Raw genomic sequence first — 17,531 nt, 5'->3', positions numbered from 1 at the left:
TTTTATTTTCAAAGTGTTGTTACAACTTCCGAGCCTTCGTTTCAATCCACATCTACTTGAAATCCACACGCATGATAGGTAGTATATTTCCTTATGATTTAGACGGAGCCACATAATTTGAACCCTATTCCTCTCTCTTATACACATAGGCACACTTAGCGACGCTTGCAGGTTAGTCATTTACGTCTCTTATTAAGTCGATACTTTTTGATTCCTCTCTGTGTAAACGCTCACTGTAGTGTTAACAACTATGTACATCTGCACGCAAGTCAATAAATTTCCGAGGTAATTTTGTCTCGTAATTATCTGCATTCCCTATATAACTGTTGGATGAAGTTATTCAATACAAATATCTCATTTTGATTTATATTTCTTATTTATACTTCAGTCACTAAATGCATATATCAAATCAACCTGCTTTCCTGTAAACAAGGAGCATACTACAGAATTGATTACTCACAGATAATGTAATGGCACATGAATGAAATATTATTTCTACGGTTGAAATCAAACATGTTATTTCCTCTGAAAAGTCAGATTTTGAAAATATTGTAAGTAATGTAAATATTATACATCTGGATGATATTTAGTATTTGGCAAAGTTTATTTTTCACTTGGCTGCAGGCTAACGTCGCTTTTCAGCACTTCAGTATATTGCAAGTGAATCCACAGCTTATCCTGAAATCCGGACTCTATGTGATCCACCAATGATCGAACACAAGTTTTCAGCGATAAAGAAGAAAATATTACTTAGCCTCGAAATTACATTTACTAATACTATATGTATAGAAGTATAAGATCCACAGGTTTTCTTTACTATTTTATTTACCGGTTTAGTTACTTTTCTAGTTTTCCACTATTTCCTAACTTAAACATTTAAATAGATTTTACTGACCATAATAAAATTCTGTAAATTTCTATCTAGGGAAAAATGCAATTGTAGTTATCGTATGTCACAACTGTGTTTACAAGTTTACCCATTTTACTTGTATTTGCTTACTTAGCTAACTATAAACTTAAATTTAAATATTGTTTTTGCTACGACGCAAGTAAATCCCCAACTAAATACGGAGTACAGCCAACATTTTTCATTAATGTTATTATTAACTGACATTGCAAGTATATATATTGAAACACTTAAAAGGTATCAAATATTGGGCATACCTGGGCTAAATCAAACATTCTGAGATCTGTATACATGTTGAGAGCCTTTTGATCTTGTGCTGCTTTTTGGTACAAACGAGCTGCCTCCTTGAACTTACATTGGAATGCTAATATATCAGCAACAAAAGAATTAGGATCACTTTCCCCTCTTCGCTTCCTTTCCTTAAGTAAGAAAAGAAATGAACAAAAATATTTAGTTAAGTGCTTATGTCTCTTTATTTTTAAAATAAAACCAAGAAAACACAACAACGATATAAATAAATGATATATTTTTACCTAATCACCTAGAATACTGAATAATATAAAAACAAATAGAACGAATTTTATTATGGAATTATAGAAGACTTACCTAGTGATAATTCCTGCACAAAGCAAGAAATTAAACATCCTCCCTGAAACATGAAACTGCAACTTTAGTCACGTGATGTAAGTTTCATCACATAAGATGGGAAAATGTCCCGCGATACATTCACTGAAAAAGGCTGGGTGAATATACGTAAAATTGGCTGTGGTATATGAACGATATATCTTTAGGAAAAAAATCAACAGCATTATCTAGTTTATTTCACTTCTTCAAACACTTTACTTTCTCATCAATTTTGCACACATCTTCCACTATTCTAGTCTTTTTACTTTCAAGCTCATTTAGAATTATCTTCATTTTACTGTCTTCAGCAACGTTTTATTTCATTTCCTCTTCCTCTTGTCGTTGATTTGTTTTGTTTCTTCTCCAACACGAGTATGAGCATTTCGTGTATGATGAATCATGGATTTGCTTCTGGATAGTTCTCAAGGGCATCTTAATAAAGTTTGTACTTTAAATTATCTGCTACACGTTCCACATTGATTGAAAATTCTCTTTCTAGATTTGAATTTCCATGAGAGAAAATTACGACCACACATCCCTTAGATCATTGTACTCTGAAGTGTCCAAATTCTTTGGCCAAAAGTAATCCAAAGGCTAACGAGTTCTAGAATACTCACTCATAATTGTTTTACAAGTGGATTCGAGGATTCGAACAAAAATGTTTCAACTTCCTCACAACTCTATCAGCCCTATTGGCATCTAATCAATTTTTCAACTAGTTTAGGAAGAAAAAAGAACTTCATGTGATTCAACCTAACGTCAGATTCTGCAGAAACATTAGGATCCAAACACGGAAGAGCTCTGTCAATTTATGTTTTAAAGCTGACTTCTACAGAAGTTAAAGAACAAATTTCTCTAGACACTTTGCAATTTCAGCGAAAATTCAGAATGTCCAAATCCGTTATTGATTGACATTTCTTAATGGCACCACGTCTACCAAACCCAATGTTAACGTTTTTCAAAGAGGATTTTCTTTCCTTTTCACATCAATTCGTGTCATGAACTAGAAAAACTAAAAGCTTCTTGTTTTACAAACTTTTGCATCACTTTTTTATTTTATTTTATTTTATTTTAAATCACAGCCTATAAAGTGTTGTAAGGAAATGGACTGAGAGAAAGGTCAGCCTGAAATTCACTTCATTTTCATAGGATTTCTATGTATTTAATCATAATGGGAACTGATAGTTACTTTTTCACCACCTCCAATGACTACACAATGCTTTCTTTGTTGGTTGGTAGCAGGACTAGAGTTTAGTGATCCTTTCAGCACGAGATCATATTAGACATGGATCTACAAGTTAACGTGGAAACCGAAGTACACGAGTTCCCACCAGGAGTTAAATTTAGGTCTCCTGCGCCGAAGGTACGTACGCTAACTACATATATCACGAGGAAGTTCTAATGCTTTCTTGATACATCGAACGTTATTAAAAGAGAGTCGTCTGAAACAATATTTCCCAACTCAGAATGTTTACCTAATATATAGTAAAATTATTTTGAAATTTTGAATGAAAAGTGCCTTTTGTAAGAGAATTAAAAATAGCCGGTTATATATATATATATATATATATATATATATATATATATATATATATATATATATATATATATATATATATATTTATCCTGGTTCCCTGATTCAAAATTTCCTTATATATATAGGAGGGGAACTTTATAGTTAGCCACTGCACAATTTAAATCACGTTAATTGTTTTGAAAATACAATATAAAGTTTAGTTCTCAAAACGACCAGAAAAGAGACACAAACCTAATGTTTAACGTTAAACGATACTAACAAGACAAATATTTTACCTGAAAATCCTGGATTAGCTCCAAATATCGCAAATCTTTGATTCTAATAAATGCTTGCTGAGCTACTTCAAAATCGAGGCCTTCCAATGCCGTATGAGCTAATGATTCCCAATCACCATCGGTTACTCCCAAACACGCAACTGTGTACGCTTCCCTGAGATATATGAAACAAAGAATAATTCTTAATACAAATTAAATTAAAAATTGGTGCATTAAATTATACAACAAATCCTATTCTCATTTCACCTTAATATATTTCACTATATTTGAGCTTTATCTGGCAGTTGATAGTTTCATACAAAAACCTGCATTTCCAATAAATAAATAAATAAATAAATCATATATGTTGTTTACATTCTGTGTTTATCAAGGTCAGTGAACAAATTTTTTGCAGATCAATTGCCAAATGTACACTCATGTCCAAAATTATTGTCGCATATCTATGAATATGTTTTTGTAGGAATATAATTTGATAACTAATTCGCCCGCTAATTCTTATAATGTTAGTATGTGTATAATCGGCCAACACATGTATGTGGAAAATTTCATGTCAAAAGAGCAGTAAATAAGAACAATACAACGAAAATAAAAACTTCTTGTCCATTTAGCAATATTTTATTTTACTTATTCTAATTTTCGTATTTATAATTCTTTTCCTATGAAATTTACTACAAATATACATTTCCCGATTATACACATAGATCAGTATTAAAAGTACCCTGTAAAATCATTTTCAAATTATATTTTTACAAGAAGACAGTTATAGATATGCGACAATCATTTTGGACATGAGTGTACATCTGTAAGATAACATACGTATAGGTAAGACTACAATGGCTCGATGTCTGTTTTTCACTAATGAATGGCACATTACACTGGAATATATTTACACCAATTTATCAAGAATACATTTCCAGCTGTTATCTTTAGCATTTGAATGTATAACAAACGAAAGAAAGAAAATAATAATAAAACACTTTAGTTCTGAACTATGCAAACAGCAAGGACTTACTATGGAAAGATGTGGTTGTTTCGAAAATTAGGAAAAGGCTTTTCTGAGTATTTCCCGTAAATATGTGCTTCTAATATGGTGTTTCTTTTGCTTTTTGCTTTCTTTTCTTTTTTTTTAAGTATATTTCGGAACCCCTAGATTTTTCTTCAAGACAAAACGATTAAGTTCTAACATTTTGATTAACAAAAAACAGCTTAGAGTCCTAACGATACTGAGAAACTGCCCACCCTATCAAATTAAGAGGACATGGTTTACGTAATATCTTAATAATGAGGATCAATAAACATTTTACACTAAATTGTATGAAAATGCTGGCTAAAAGCAATACCATTGTCAAATTTATAAATTACTTCATTTCTGAAACGTAAGGAAGAAAAATTACATTTCCATAATCTAAACAAGCTACATACGGCACATCTCGATACAACAGAAGAAAATTGCTTGAACGCGATGCGCCTACGCTTTTAAAGACTTCTCACTAGCTGAAAGTACTTGGTACAAGGGCACAGTTTAAATCCAGCTAACATTTTACTGTTTCTTCTAAATATTCTTGCACATTCCAAGGAACTTGAAAATTAACGTAAAGGATCTTAAATTATTTACTACAGAAAGAATTACTGAAATCTTTGTAAATTTTTCATGAACCAGATTATGTGTGCCTAATCGTAGTTGTGTAATGTGTAATGTGTAATGTTAGGGCCTCCAATGCCGGTGGATTGGGGACCCGAAGGATTATTATTATTATTATTATTATTATTTTATTGAGTAAGGTCAGATTGTGTGTTACGACGGTTTCATAGGATAGTTCTAAGCAGTAGCGGCTCCACAGTTTTATAAGAAACATATCACATCGGCAATCGCGGCGAAGGCGGTTTTGCACACCCATCATCTTCTCTACCAAATCACCTCTCGGCGTGAATGCATTCTTTAAATCCTGCAAGGCACAAATATTACAGGAAAAACAACGAATTTGCCATTCTATAATCATATATCCAGTATATATATATATCTTACATATATAATTATTTAACTTAATTTTACATAAATAAATTCAAAGGTACTCATTTTTGCTTCTCTAAAATCTTATAGATCGTTCAAAAAACAACATAGAACGTCGAATTTATTCGAAAAATATCTACTGATAAATTAAACAATGGATTTCAACAACTACTTACTTGAACATTTTTTTATCCAGGTACTGATACATTGGTGCAGATAAAGGTACTTCTATTGTCGACATACTTGAAATGTGAAGGCAAAATATTTTCGATCCACATAATCCTACGACAAAACCCTTTAAAAACAAAAACAATAATTTTATATTAGAAACTAAACACACAAAAAATTCATTTTATTTTTTAACAGAAACTATTTTTTATTAGCTTACTTTTCAAGCAAAACGATATTTATTAATCTTGTTTTTATATCGACTGCATGACAAAATAAATATTTTTTAAAAACAAAAATATGAAGATTAGGCATATACAACTAAGCATAATATCGGGTATATAATCGAGACATATCCGATTGGTTTTGAATGTGAAATATTTTTAGAAATTGATAAGATTTAGTTCAAGGACGTGTTTTGTATTTAACTAATAGAACTCTAATTTTTGAAATAAGACTTACGGTACGTATGTATTGTCAAGAAATATGCATACTTCGAAAACTAGAGTAAAAATTAATATACCACTAACCAATGAACATTTCTTTCCAAAATGTGTAACATAACCATTTACTGAGTTCTATAGTATAGTGAACCAAAGTTAACCTACTTGGTCCAAGCTGAAGAAACCACTTATCTTTCTCCTGAGAGTTATATCCAATAGTTGTATATTACACTGGGTGATACGCCGTTTTAGTTCTTTAGTTATTTCAAATTTTTGTCATATGTCTACATATGAAACTGCTCGAGTTACCAACAAGATGCAAAGTTTTACAAATAATTAAAAAAAAAAAAAATAAATTCTCTAAATGCTGAATAAAATAATAGAAAAAAGGAAGAAAAAAGCTTTATGTGATCTCTAAAGAGAAAACCTGAACACTTAGATATGATGCATCATTCTTTTTAGTTACATTCTAAATTGTTGCTTTTCTTCATTGATCATGTTGCATTCGAACGGCAAGATATGCTTTTAGAGTGCAAAAGTACAAAAACCATTATACTTTACTTTTCCCCTCTACTATATGATCACTACTTAGATTAAATGAAAGCTGTTGCAAATGAATCACAATAATTAGCAGTAAATTCTTATTAATAAACAAAGCGATTATTACCATTAATTTTTGCTGATGTGCAGGAAAATTTCCAGCTTTAATGCTCAGAAGGTTATTTCCGGAGAAACACAACATATCTTCACAATTTGAATTCCAAGCTACACTATTTGCATTTGGTTCCTGTAAAGCAACAATCTTAATTAAGCATTTAACATTGAAAACTTACAACTGAGTTCTACATATACCAAATTTGCAGACAAAATACGAGCTAGAGAACCGCGAAGCAAAATTACTCATCTTGACTTATATCTTACAGGACAGAGTTGGGTCAGGATAGGAATATTCCATCAATAGTAAACTAGTCACATGTGTGAAAGAAGGAATTAGAGCTTGACAAGACCTTGAATAGATTTTCAAGTCTATTTAAAATGAATTATAAATACAACTAATCTATACTTTGAGTGTAAATTTAACGTGACAGAGACGGATTTAACGAGTTGGTAACAGGTACGTGAGAGAATAAGAACATAATTGATTATGGACAAATATGAAAACAACCGGCTGACATGAAACAGCGATTCTTAAAAACTTTGCAATTTCGAGGGCTCCTTTGATAGGATGTGCATCTTACTGGAATTCTAATCATAACCTGCATACGCAATATACTCTCAACATTTGCAACATGGACACTGATCACGAAAGCAAACCTTAAACAATTAATTTCCGACGGCACGGATTTGATTATTGCTTAGAATTTACATTTTACTGACTATACAGTGCCACTGTTTGACTGTAATGAAACAGTGATTTCAATTACACAAAATGATTATTATACTCATATATTGAGAAAAATGCATTATGCACTGAGGCTAAGGAAGATGGTAGTATTTTGTGCCTGCAACAAAGAAAGAATTGTCCGAGTGGAGTTGCGTATGTGTGAGTAGCTGTAAGGTGAAATGACTTCCGTAATACAAAATCCCGCCAAATGTGAAGTGAAATCTGTCATACGATTTCTGAACGCCAAAGGACATAATACAGTTGACACAAATCAGAAATTGTGTGTCACTGCCAACAGTAATGAGAGATGGGAAGGTCAGGCAATAGTGCAGAGTTTCGGGAAGGGAGTTCAAATGTCCATGATGGAAGACCTAGTGTTCAGACGACAATCTGGTGGAACGCGTTAACGAGAACGTGTGATCGAATCGCAGGTTCACAATAAGTAAACTCGTCTGAGAAACTGGGTTTGTGTCAGAGTAGGGTGCCAGAAATGCTGACAGATGCTCAAAAAGAGCAAAGAGCTGCATGTGGTTTTCTGGTCCACTGGGAGGAGAATGAAGATGACCTCTTTTCTGATATAGTGGCGGGGGATGAAACCTGGATATTGTACGCCACTGGTGAATAGAAGTAGCAACAATGCAATGGCGGAAGTTTGGTTCTCTTAATGTGAACGAATTCAAGCAAACACCACCAGTCCACAAAACACCACAGTCAAGCAAACACCACCAATCATGACACCCGTTTTGGGACCAAAAGAGTGTGATTCTTGTGTAATTCTTGGAACCAGGACGAACAATTACAACAAAAGTATATTACCAAATACTGAATAATCTGCGGCGTGCAATTCCAAAATCGGCGGAAAGGAATGTTACGCTTCAGAATGCTTCCGACCCATGACAATGCCCCCAGTAGTTTCTTTTTCCTCATTTGAAAAAGCTGCTTGCATCGAAGTATTTTAAAGACATGAAGTGCTCAAGACATCACTTCTGGGCTGGCTACACTCAGGCGGCAGATTTTTTCACAGAGGATATACGGAAGCTTGTGTCACGGTACCAGAAAAATCTGGAGGTTCATGGTAACTACGTCGAAAAATAGCCAAGATATGTACTTGTATACCAATCACAATAAGTTTCCTGTTTCTTAAGAAAAATATCTGCCACTTTTTTCTGACATACGACTCGTCCTTGTCAGAAAACCTTCACACATACAACTTATTTTTCCCGTAGAATCCGAATCTGCAATTTAACAATGCGGGTCCCATTCCAGTTTTCGAAGTCGCTCTTCACCCCACTCGCAGGAGAAAGGCGAGGGGGGCTAATTTTATCACGGGTGAATTCCCCTCTCCAAAATATTAACTTTTTTATTTCGGACATTTTTTCGTCCGATGCTTATTCCTTCCCAGATATGTTGCAGTCTCAAGCAAAAAACTAATCCTGTACATATATATCTTAGTAATGTGGGTCCCCTTCAGCATCGCATAGTGTATCCTCATGTTGTGAATCATTATGCTTAGATATAGAGGTTAGCTGCGACTACATTGAATAAGAGTCTCAGGCAGACAACACGGGCTGGTCCTCAGGCTGGATGTTTGGCGTTAGGTTAACCTCATTCTCTAAATAATAATAATAATAATAATAATAATAATAATAATAATAATAATAAAAATAAAAATAATAATTTTTTAAAAAAACTACTTGTTCTCCGACTATGGCTAATATTTTTTTACGATTTCAGCAAAGTAAAATGGACACTATATTTGGAACATGTAATATAAGAAGTCTTTAAAAATCCGTAACGAGTGGAGTTCAGGAAGATAGATGGGAAAGAAAAAGTGTGTTGCAGGCTGGATTTTTTATGGGAATGAAACAAAAATCACATTACTCTTAAGGGTTGATGGTGCAATATTATATTTTCTAAATGTCCATGCCCTAACAGAAGTATGACGGTATAAAGGACAGTTATACAGGGTGGGCCATTTTAATCTTTCCACGGAAATATCTCGAAAACGGTTGAATATAAATGAACTGAACAAAAACTCAAATAGGAAATACCATGGGACAAATCGAATGGTAATGTTGCGGTGCCCCCTAGGGCCGCTCTTCAAGGAAGCCCGGGGCCCAACTTCAAAATTTTAAATGGAAACATGGGGCGATAACACCTCGTTCGATAGATATTTATAAACTAAAAAGTGATGTGGCAAAAGATTTTTCATATCGGTCACCGTATTCAAAATGGCCGCCAAGATATGTTGCCTGTATCAGATAAACGTTCAGTAGCACTAATATGAAAACGGTTGAATATAAATGAACCAAACAAAAACCGAAATAGGAAAGCCATGGGACAAATCGAATGATGTTGTCACGGTGCCCCCAGGGCCGCCTTTCAAAGGGGCCCGGGGCCAAACTTTTAAAATTTTAAATGGAAACATGGGGCGAGTGACACCTCGTTCGATATTCGAATGGGGGCACCGCGACATCACCATTCGAAATGAAAATGAAATGAAACCTAAGTTTTACGTCCCACGGTTATGCCGGTTAGGCTAAAGGAGACGGTGATTTTAGAGGTGAGTGAAATGGTGGAATGAAGAAAGTGGGAGGAAACGGGAGAATCCCTAGAAAACCCACGAACACGGTGTTTGTCCACCACAAAGTCCACACGGCGCGTGCTGGGATCGAACCAGGGACCCCAAGCACCGGAGGTGAACGCTCTACCACTGAGCCACTGCGCCCCCATCACCATTCGATTTGTCCCATGGTATTTTCTATTTGAGTTTTTGTTTAGTTCATTTATGTTCAACCGTTTTTGAGATATTTCCGTGGAAAGATTAAAATGGGCCACCCTGTATATATATATATATATATATATATATTGCATTACCTTGAAGCCCTACGAAGTTTCATTTTATTCTCTATTTTTTCTGGGTGCTTACATACCAAACAAAGCACCCAGAGAGAATGCAAAGAATGAAATGCGGGATGCAAGGCCATACAACTTTATTGTAATGATTACAATATCAGATCAATCTGCCAACGAATTTGGTTGTACGTGCGTATCTGGAAGCTGTAGCACTCACTTGGGCACGGATACATGCGCTGATGTGGCTTGGAAGTCAGTCGCAAAGTCGTCATACGGCTGCCTGAGGCAGTCAGTCCATGGCAGCTATAACTGCGCCTCGAGATCTTGCAGTTTGGCAGTTCGCGAAATTCGCGCCCGAGTTGGTTCCAAACGTGTTCATTTGGTAGCCTTGTCGGTCAGGGAAGAACATCAATATTATGTAGACAGTTCACAAACAAACATCCTGCGTGTGACCGAGCGTTGTCTTGTTGAGAAATTGTACTATGTTCTCACAGAATCTCGCCCACGTATAGCTGTGCCATCTAGGTTCCGTGAATCACTACGAGAGATGACCGGAAGTTATACGCGATGGTTTCCCATACCATAATGGCAGGAACAAACGTCAGATCGCTGTTCCACGATATTGGCTAGATGTGACCTTTCTCCCGGTGACACCACATATGAACACCATGGTCATTTATCGTAATGCAGAATCGAGACTCATCATTGAATATGATCCGTTGCGATTCGTGAGGATTCAATGCTACCAGAATGCGACACCATTTCACGCACTGTGGTTTCGCACTAATGTTAATGGCAACCTACGCAGGGGACGATGCATCCGCAATCTAGCTATTTCTAAATGTTGGGACACGGTAAGGGATGTAGTAGAGAACCCATTATTTGTGTCCGGATGGCAGGCACAGACGTCTTCCTTTGTTGTGATCTGTCGTGGTCGACCGGTACCTTCACGTCGCACGTTGGTGCCTTCATGTATTCACTGGTTAAATACATGGAAACTCACAGTGACCGTCACTGCAAATTATGGATACATTAAAATACCAAAAAATACTTTCGACAAAGTGGATACTTTCTAATATTTAGGATCAATAGTAATAAACCAAAACTATATACACGAAGAAATTATATATCGACTGAAAGCAAAGAATTCGTGTTAACATTCAGTCTGAACTATTTTGTCTTCACGAATTCTGTTGAAGAATTTGGAGCTTAACCTCTTCGGTCTTTTGGAAAGCACAACAAGAATTTTTCATTGCACTTTTTTGAAGGTCTATGAGGTGGTGAACATAACAAGAATATAAATTTTTGCGTTTGATGACGTCATTGGGTGATGGTCCACATACGGGGACCTTGGTTCTTAAATAGTATTAAAACCTGCTTATGTGATATTATATGTTTAATTTATTATGTTTCCATTTAACACGATAAATACACAATGTACTTTTACTGAAATAACTGTTATTTCAGTAAAATAAAAGTACATCGGGGGTTCTAAAACTATGATTACCTATTACTTGGGGCCCAGATCATATACTGTTGATTTAAAGTGACTACTGTACATACATGAAGATTATCTTTAGTACTGGAAAACTCTTTTGCATTTGACGTAAAACCGATTAGGTCACTGTTTATACTTTCAGAAGGTTCTTTATTTCACGATCATCGAACAGCTTCACAACTGAAATAAGAAACAATAGAATTTATTCATACAGGGTGGCCCAAAAGTAGGTACAAAGTCCCGTACTGATCAAATCATTGCTTCTTATATCATTTCCTATTGTTATCCATCAGGTAGAATTAGTTTCTTTATTAGTTGTTCTTAATGTCTGTTTACTTATATCTTAAGTTCGGAACAGCCGAAGCAAATGCATCTATAAGCTAGAATGTTATACTTTATCAATGCAGGGGTGTATACCTACTTTTGAGCCACCCTGTATAACTAGGAAGAAATACTAATCATTGTTATTGCAAAACTGACCACCAGTAGCGGATTTACGAGGCAAGGGGTGTTCGGGCTGAAGTCCTCAAATTTACGGTATTTCTTAAATAAAATAAATAAATAAAAAAAAAAAAAAAAAAACTTAATATAGTCATGACTATCATGATAAACCCCAAGCACTCCGTTTCAAAAATTCCGGAATTTCTGAGAAAAAGGAAGTATTTCTACGCAAAGACCCTTCCAAAAATAATAAATAAATCTGCCATTGTTGGAAATTACACACAACTCAGAAATCGAAGTGATCAATTAAGATAGAAATTCCATGATTTAGTCTAATGCAACATGTTTAAGCGACGATATAATACAAAAATTCTAAACTGAAATATAGCACAATATGACCCCAATGATCAATTTGTAGGTACCTTTCCTTCCTATCCTAACTTGAAGTTCACACAAGTATTAGATATGAATCAGGCAAAATGGATTAACACTTATTTAAGTGTACATAGAATCAAAATAATAATTTAGTACCTGGCGTCCATTTTTTTGAAAATTAGGGAAATACTTTCTGGTCTTGCCCCCCTTTCCCCCGTCCTTTTAATCCTCCAACTTTGAATACTGAACTTGACTTAACCAGTAATGTAAACATTCAATAATGCGGACACCAGAGACATAAATTTGGAAAATTTAAATAATTAAATGTTACGTGTATAATAAAAAAAATACCTATTGACATTTGAAGTTCGGGGTCCAATACCCCCTATGCCCAGCCATATCATCGCCCAAATGGAAAACATCTGTACATATATGCGATGATAAAATATGTCGTATATGCTTTTGGTTTGTTTTGTATAACCTTATACCTTTCATTAGCATTTTTATTGTATATCACGAAATGGGTGATACTTCCCTAAGAATTTGTATTGTAGACCTGAGGTCCACATTTGTGGACCTACACTAAACACACGTGTAGCCGAAATACTACTACGCAGATCAAAAAATATAAAATTGCTACTACTTCTAGAAGTATTATGCATATATCTTTAAAAAAAAAAAAGTTCAAAATATTGAAAATAATAGAAAAAATATTTGGCTATTTTCCGACCTCTCCACCGAAGCCATCTTGACTCAGCATTCATAGAAACAAAACAAAATACGTGGAAAAACAATCAACAAATGTGCCAGAATGTGACAAATTTTTCAACTAGAGAACCCAGTAATGAGATTTCCGCGCACAGATACCCAAGAATTACCAATGTGTAGGAGCATAACGTTTCAGAACTCAGGTCTACATATGTGGACCTGGGGAGCGAAGAGGTTAAAATATAAAAAAACAATAATTATGCCTGTTCTCTATGCTTGCGAAACATGGTCACTTACTTTGAAAAAAGAACGCAGACTGAAAGAACGAGAATAAAATCGTGAGGCAAATATTCGGACTTAAGGGGAACGAGATTGGGGAATGGCGGAACGTTCATAACGAGGAATTGCACAATTTATACCGTTTATCTAACACTGTCAGGGTCATTAAGTGGAAAGGTCATGTAGCCAGAATGGATAAAAGTAGAAACGCTTTTAAAATTTTAAGTGGAAACCGAATCAGAAAAAGACAATTAGGAAGACAGACGCAGACGGGCGGACGATGTCAAGATGGAACTCGCAGAAGTAGGAATATAAGATTGAGTGATCCAGTTGGCTACGGGTAGAAGTCAATAAGAGCTTCTGTGAATGCAGCATTGAACCTCCGGGTTCAGTAGGCCATAGCTTGCTTGCAAAACGAGTTCACTGCAGTTTACACTGTACGCTAAGGAATTCGCTAAAACCTATGAATACCTGCTCTAAAACAAGGTTGTTATATTTATTTGTTATATTTATCTCATTTCATATATAAGCGGTAATTTGGGACACTTTTGACACAATGTTATATTTTACAAATACACAGACCTCCCAGAGAAATTTTCACTTTATCATACTAAGAGGGAGGTACTCCCGTTATTGTGATAGCACGCATTGCCTTTTGTTCATGTGATCCTGGGTTTGATTAAGGTGAGAGCGCATTTAAATTTGAACGCATTACAGTGGTTTGAATTCCGTCTGATAAAGTTTCGGTGCTGAAAGGAACGCATCCTCCAAGCCACGAATCAATATTACGAGGAAATACAATTCAGGTATCCTCTCAAATACCTAAAATTAAATTTTCTATTTTTGATTTCTGATTTTTTGTTATTATTATTATTATTATTATTATTATTATTATTATTATTATTATTATTATTATAGACAGAAACGTTAAGTTATTGTGTGTTCTTATACAAGCATTGTGGGACTTAATATATTAATAAATAATAATTGCAACTTTAAACCATTGCAAAGTAAATAATTTAAGGCACTTTTTTGTGTATATGTGTTTTGGAACCACACTTGTTGTTGAAATTGTACTTGGAGAAGGTATAAGAAAACTTAAAATCTTAGCAAATGTAATAAAATTCAATAATATACAATTTAACAATAGCCCTCTTTTAGGTTTAAACGAAAATGGTTTGAGCATCATTCGTACCGATTTCCATTGCCTCTTTCCTTGACTGAATAACGCGCTTTTTCTGTTATTGGTGACTATGATTATGAAGCTCATAACCTCTCCAGAGTTTACGCTACCATTCTCAATTTCGGATATATTAATAACATTTAAATAACTAACAGTCTTAATAGAAAACACAAATGTATCCACGAGCTTTCAAACTTTGTTCTTTTTGTCAAAACACCATCGTCGTTAACTAGTATCTTTCTAACAGAATGTATATTCTGAAGGAAGTAGATCTGAATAAAAAGTGTTTTGTATGAATAGAGCAAGCCTTCATTGAAAAAAAATGAAATGAAATCTTTGAGTTTTACGTCCCACGGTTATGCCGATTAGGCTAAAGGAGACGGTGATGGTGAGTAATGAATGAAATAGTGGAATGAATAAAGTGGGAGGAAACGGGAGAACCCCGAGAAAACCCACGCACACGGTGTTTGTCCACCACAAAGTTCACTTGGCGGGGGCTGGGATCGAACCCGGGACTTCAAGCACCCGAGGTGAACGCTCTACCACTGAGCCACCGCGGCCTCTAAAAGCCTTCATTGAGTCTGTAGTTAAAAGGTTGCTATATCGTCACTTATAATGTAGTATGCAAGGAAGATGTGTTACACTGTTTTGTAGTTGAACTTGAAATAGGATACAGTAAGAAGATGGAACTGAACAATAATGATAATATGAGCTGCAATTATGAATGAATGCTAATTCAGTTGAGTGTTGGTAAAATTTATTTTGTGCTGTTGTTTTTCGAATTTATCTTATGAACCTCTGTGTTGAGTAGAAATTGTATTGTTTCTTGGTAGCAATATTAACATACAGAAAATATTTACTCTTCACAACATTTTAACTGGGTGCTGATTCCGTGTTATTCACTGATAAATTATTCCTTATAAGAACAGACCAATAGTCAATATCTTTGTATATAGATAAATGAATACGAAAATGAGTTATGCATACTGATATCTAACTTAGCACTTGGTCATGATAGATACACATCAACTGAAATAGCTGTTAAAAGTAAAGGTAACTAAAATACGCACATAGTTACTTTATAGAAACATTATCTTCCATATCTACACTATGAAATACCTGAAAAAGCAGTTCCTTTGTCTGTACATCGTATACAAGGCACTGACTATGCTCATCAACAATTGCTAGTTTTCGTCGTGAAGCACTTAAATCCAAACAACGAATGGCTGCAGGAACTTTAAGTAAATTAACTGGGAATGGATTATCCAGGTAGATCTTCAGAACCTAGAAAATTTTACATTAAAAAAAGCGAGACAAACGTAAAGAAATTACTAGTAACATAATAGATCTCTTAAAATGTATGGATATATTCTTAAAATAAATCACGAACATAAAATTGTTATCATTTGAAGAAGCTTAAATTACCAAATAAAAAAACACTATTAAAAACAAAATTCCTTATTCCATGTTGAAGAAGGTGTAAAGAAATAATAGTAGACGGTGCGAAGTAAGATTAATGTATTCACTGACGTTAATTTGTGTAATGCACAATATGTTAAATTTGGTGGTCTCAGAGAATTAACAATCTTAAGAATGAACAGCATGAAAATTGTTTGTCCTTTACACTTACAGATTAAGTAGGGGGTGTTCTCTTATAATGTGCACCTCTTTCCTCATTTTTGAAGGGAAATGCAGTATATCAATTGCATTATACATACATATCTATATAAATGTTTCTAATTATATTATTTATTTATGTATTTGTTCATTAAAACCAGGAACGACATTTTTATACAAAATAGTGTTATATTCCGGAATAGATAATTAGAACTGAACTTTACTGAACTTCTGCTGTAGGGAAACCAATTGTCAGCCAATGTATAATACGAGGGCAAGTCAAAAATTATCTACACTTTTCACTTTACAGTTTATTTACATGAAGCTAGGGTTATACTATGCACGTCATTTTTCTACGTAATCTCCCTCCTTATTAATGCACTTGGCTCAACGGTCAACGAGCTTACGTATTCCTTCCAAATAAAAGTTTCTGGGTTGATCGTGAAGCCACTTTTGCATCGCATTTTGCACGTCTAAATTTGAGGCAAATCGGCGACCACGCAAAGCATCCTTGAGTGGCCCAAACAAGTGAAACCCAGATGGAGCTAGGTCTGGGATGTAGGGAGGGTGTTCCAATAACTCAAATTTCATCTTGTTGATGGTTTCAATAGTGTGATGAGCCGTGTTTGGCCGTGCATTGTCATGCAAGAACAAAACTTTCTTCGAGAACAAACCTCGGTGTTTGTTGCGAACTGCCGGCTTCAGGATCTTTTCGAACATTTCACTATAACTCGCACTGTTGATCGTCTTTCCCTTTTCTATGAACTCTGCCATTATGAGCCCCTGTGTGTCCCAAAACACAGTTAAAATAACCTTTCCTGCGGATGGCTCAGTCTTGAATATTTTCTACGTCGGAGATCCAGGGTGTTTCCACTGCATACTCTGGCGCTTTGATTCTGGCTCATAGTGATGAACCCATGTTTCATCGCCGGTGACTATTCTGCTTAAAAATACATCGCCTTTATTGTTGAAGCGAGTGAGTAAGCGTTGACAGACCCTAACACGAGTGACCTTGTGTTCTGCAGTAAGCTTTCTTTGTACCCACCGTGCATAGACTTTATGAAAACCGAGCTCATCGTGGATGATTTGATGGGCCGAGCCATGACTAATGTTCAAAGCAAATGCTACCTCATCGATAGTAATTCACCTATGAGCCAGAACTATCTTTCAAACTTGTTGGATGTTGTCATCTGTAGTGGAGGTTGATGGCCGTAACGCTGCATCT

General features: G+C 35.0%; 1 protein-coding gene across 1 annotated transcript in view; it reads right to left on the bottom strand.

The window, feature by feature from the left end:
• Nucleotides 1-17,531, bottom strand: part of Oseg1 (intraflagellar transport protein Oseg1) — a 174,050-nt gene that overhangs the window by 109,856 nt on the left and 46,663 nt on the right. Inside the window, exons 12-16 of the mRNA XM_081765339.1 lie at nt 15,809-15,973; nt 6,633-6,752; nt 5,531-5,649; nt 3,344-3,497; nt 1,165-1,326 (exon numbers count right to left, since the gene is read on the bottom strand). Coding sequence (XP_081621465.1) covers nt 1,165-1,326; nt 3,344-3,497; nt 5,531-5,649; nt 6,633-6,752; nt 15,809-15,973 — 720 coding nt within the window. The remainder of the gene's footprint in view (nt 1-1,164; nt 1,327-3,343; nt 3,498-5,530; nt 5,650-6,632; nt 6,753-15,808; nt 15,974-17,531) is intronic.

This window comes from Thermobia domestica, chromosome 7 (genome assembly GCF_964235325.1).
Source record: "Thermobia domestica chromosome 7, izTheDome1.hap1.1, whole genome shotgun sequence".
In the NCBI taxonomy this organism is placed as follows: Eukaryota; Metazoa; Arthropoda; class Insecta; order Zygentoma; family Lepismatidae; genus Thermobia; species Thermobia domestica.
The sequence above is the reverse complement of the archived record's forward strand: the minus strand, read 5'-3'. Positions and strand labels throughout refer to the sequence as shown.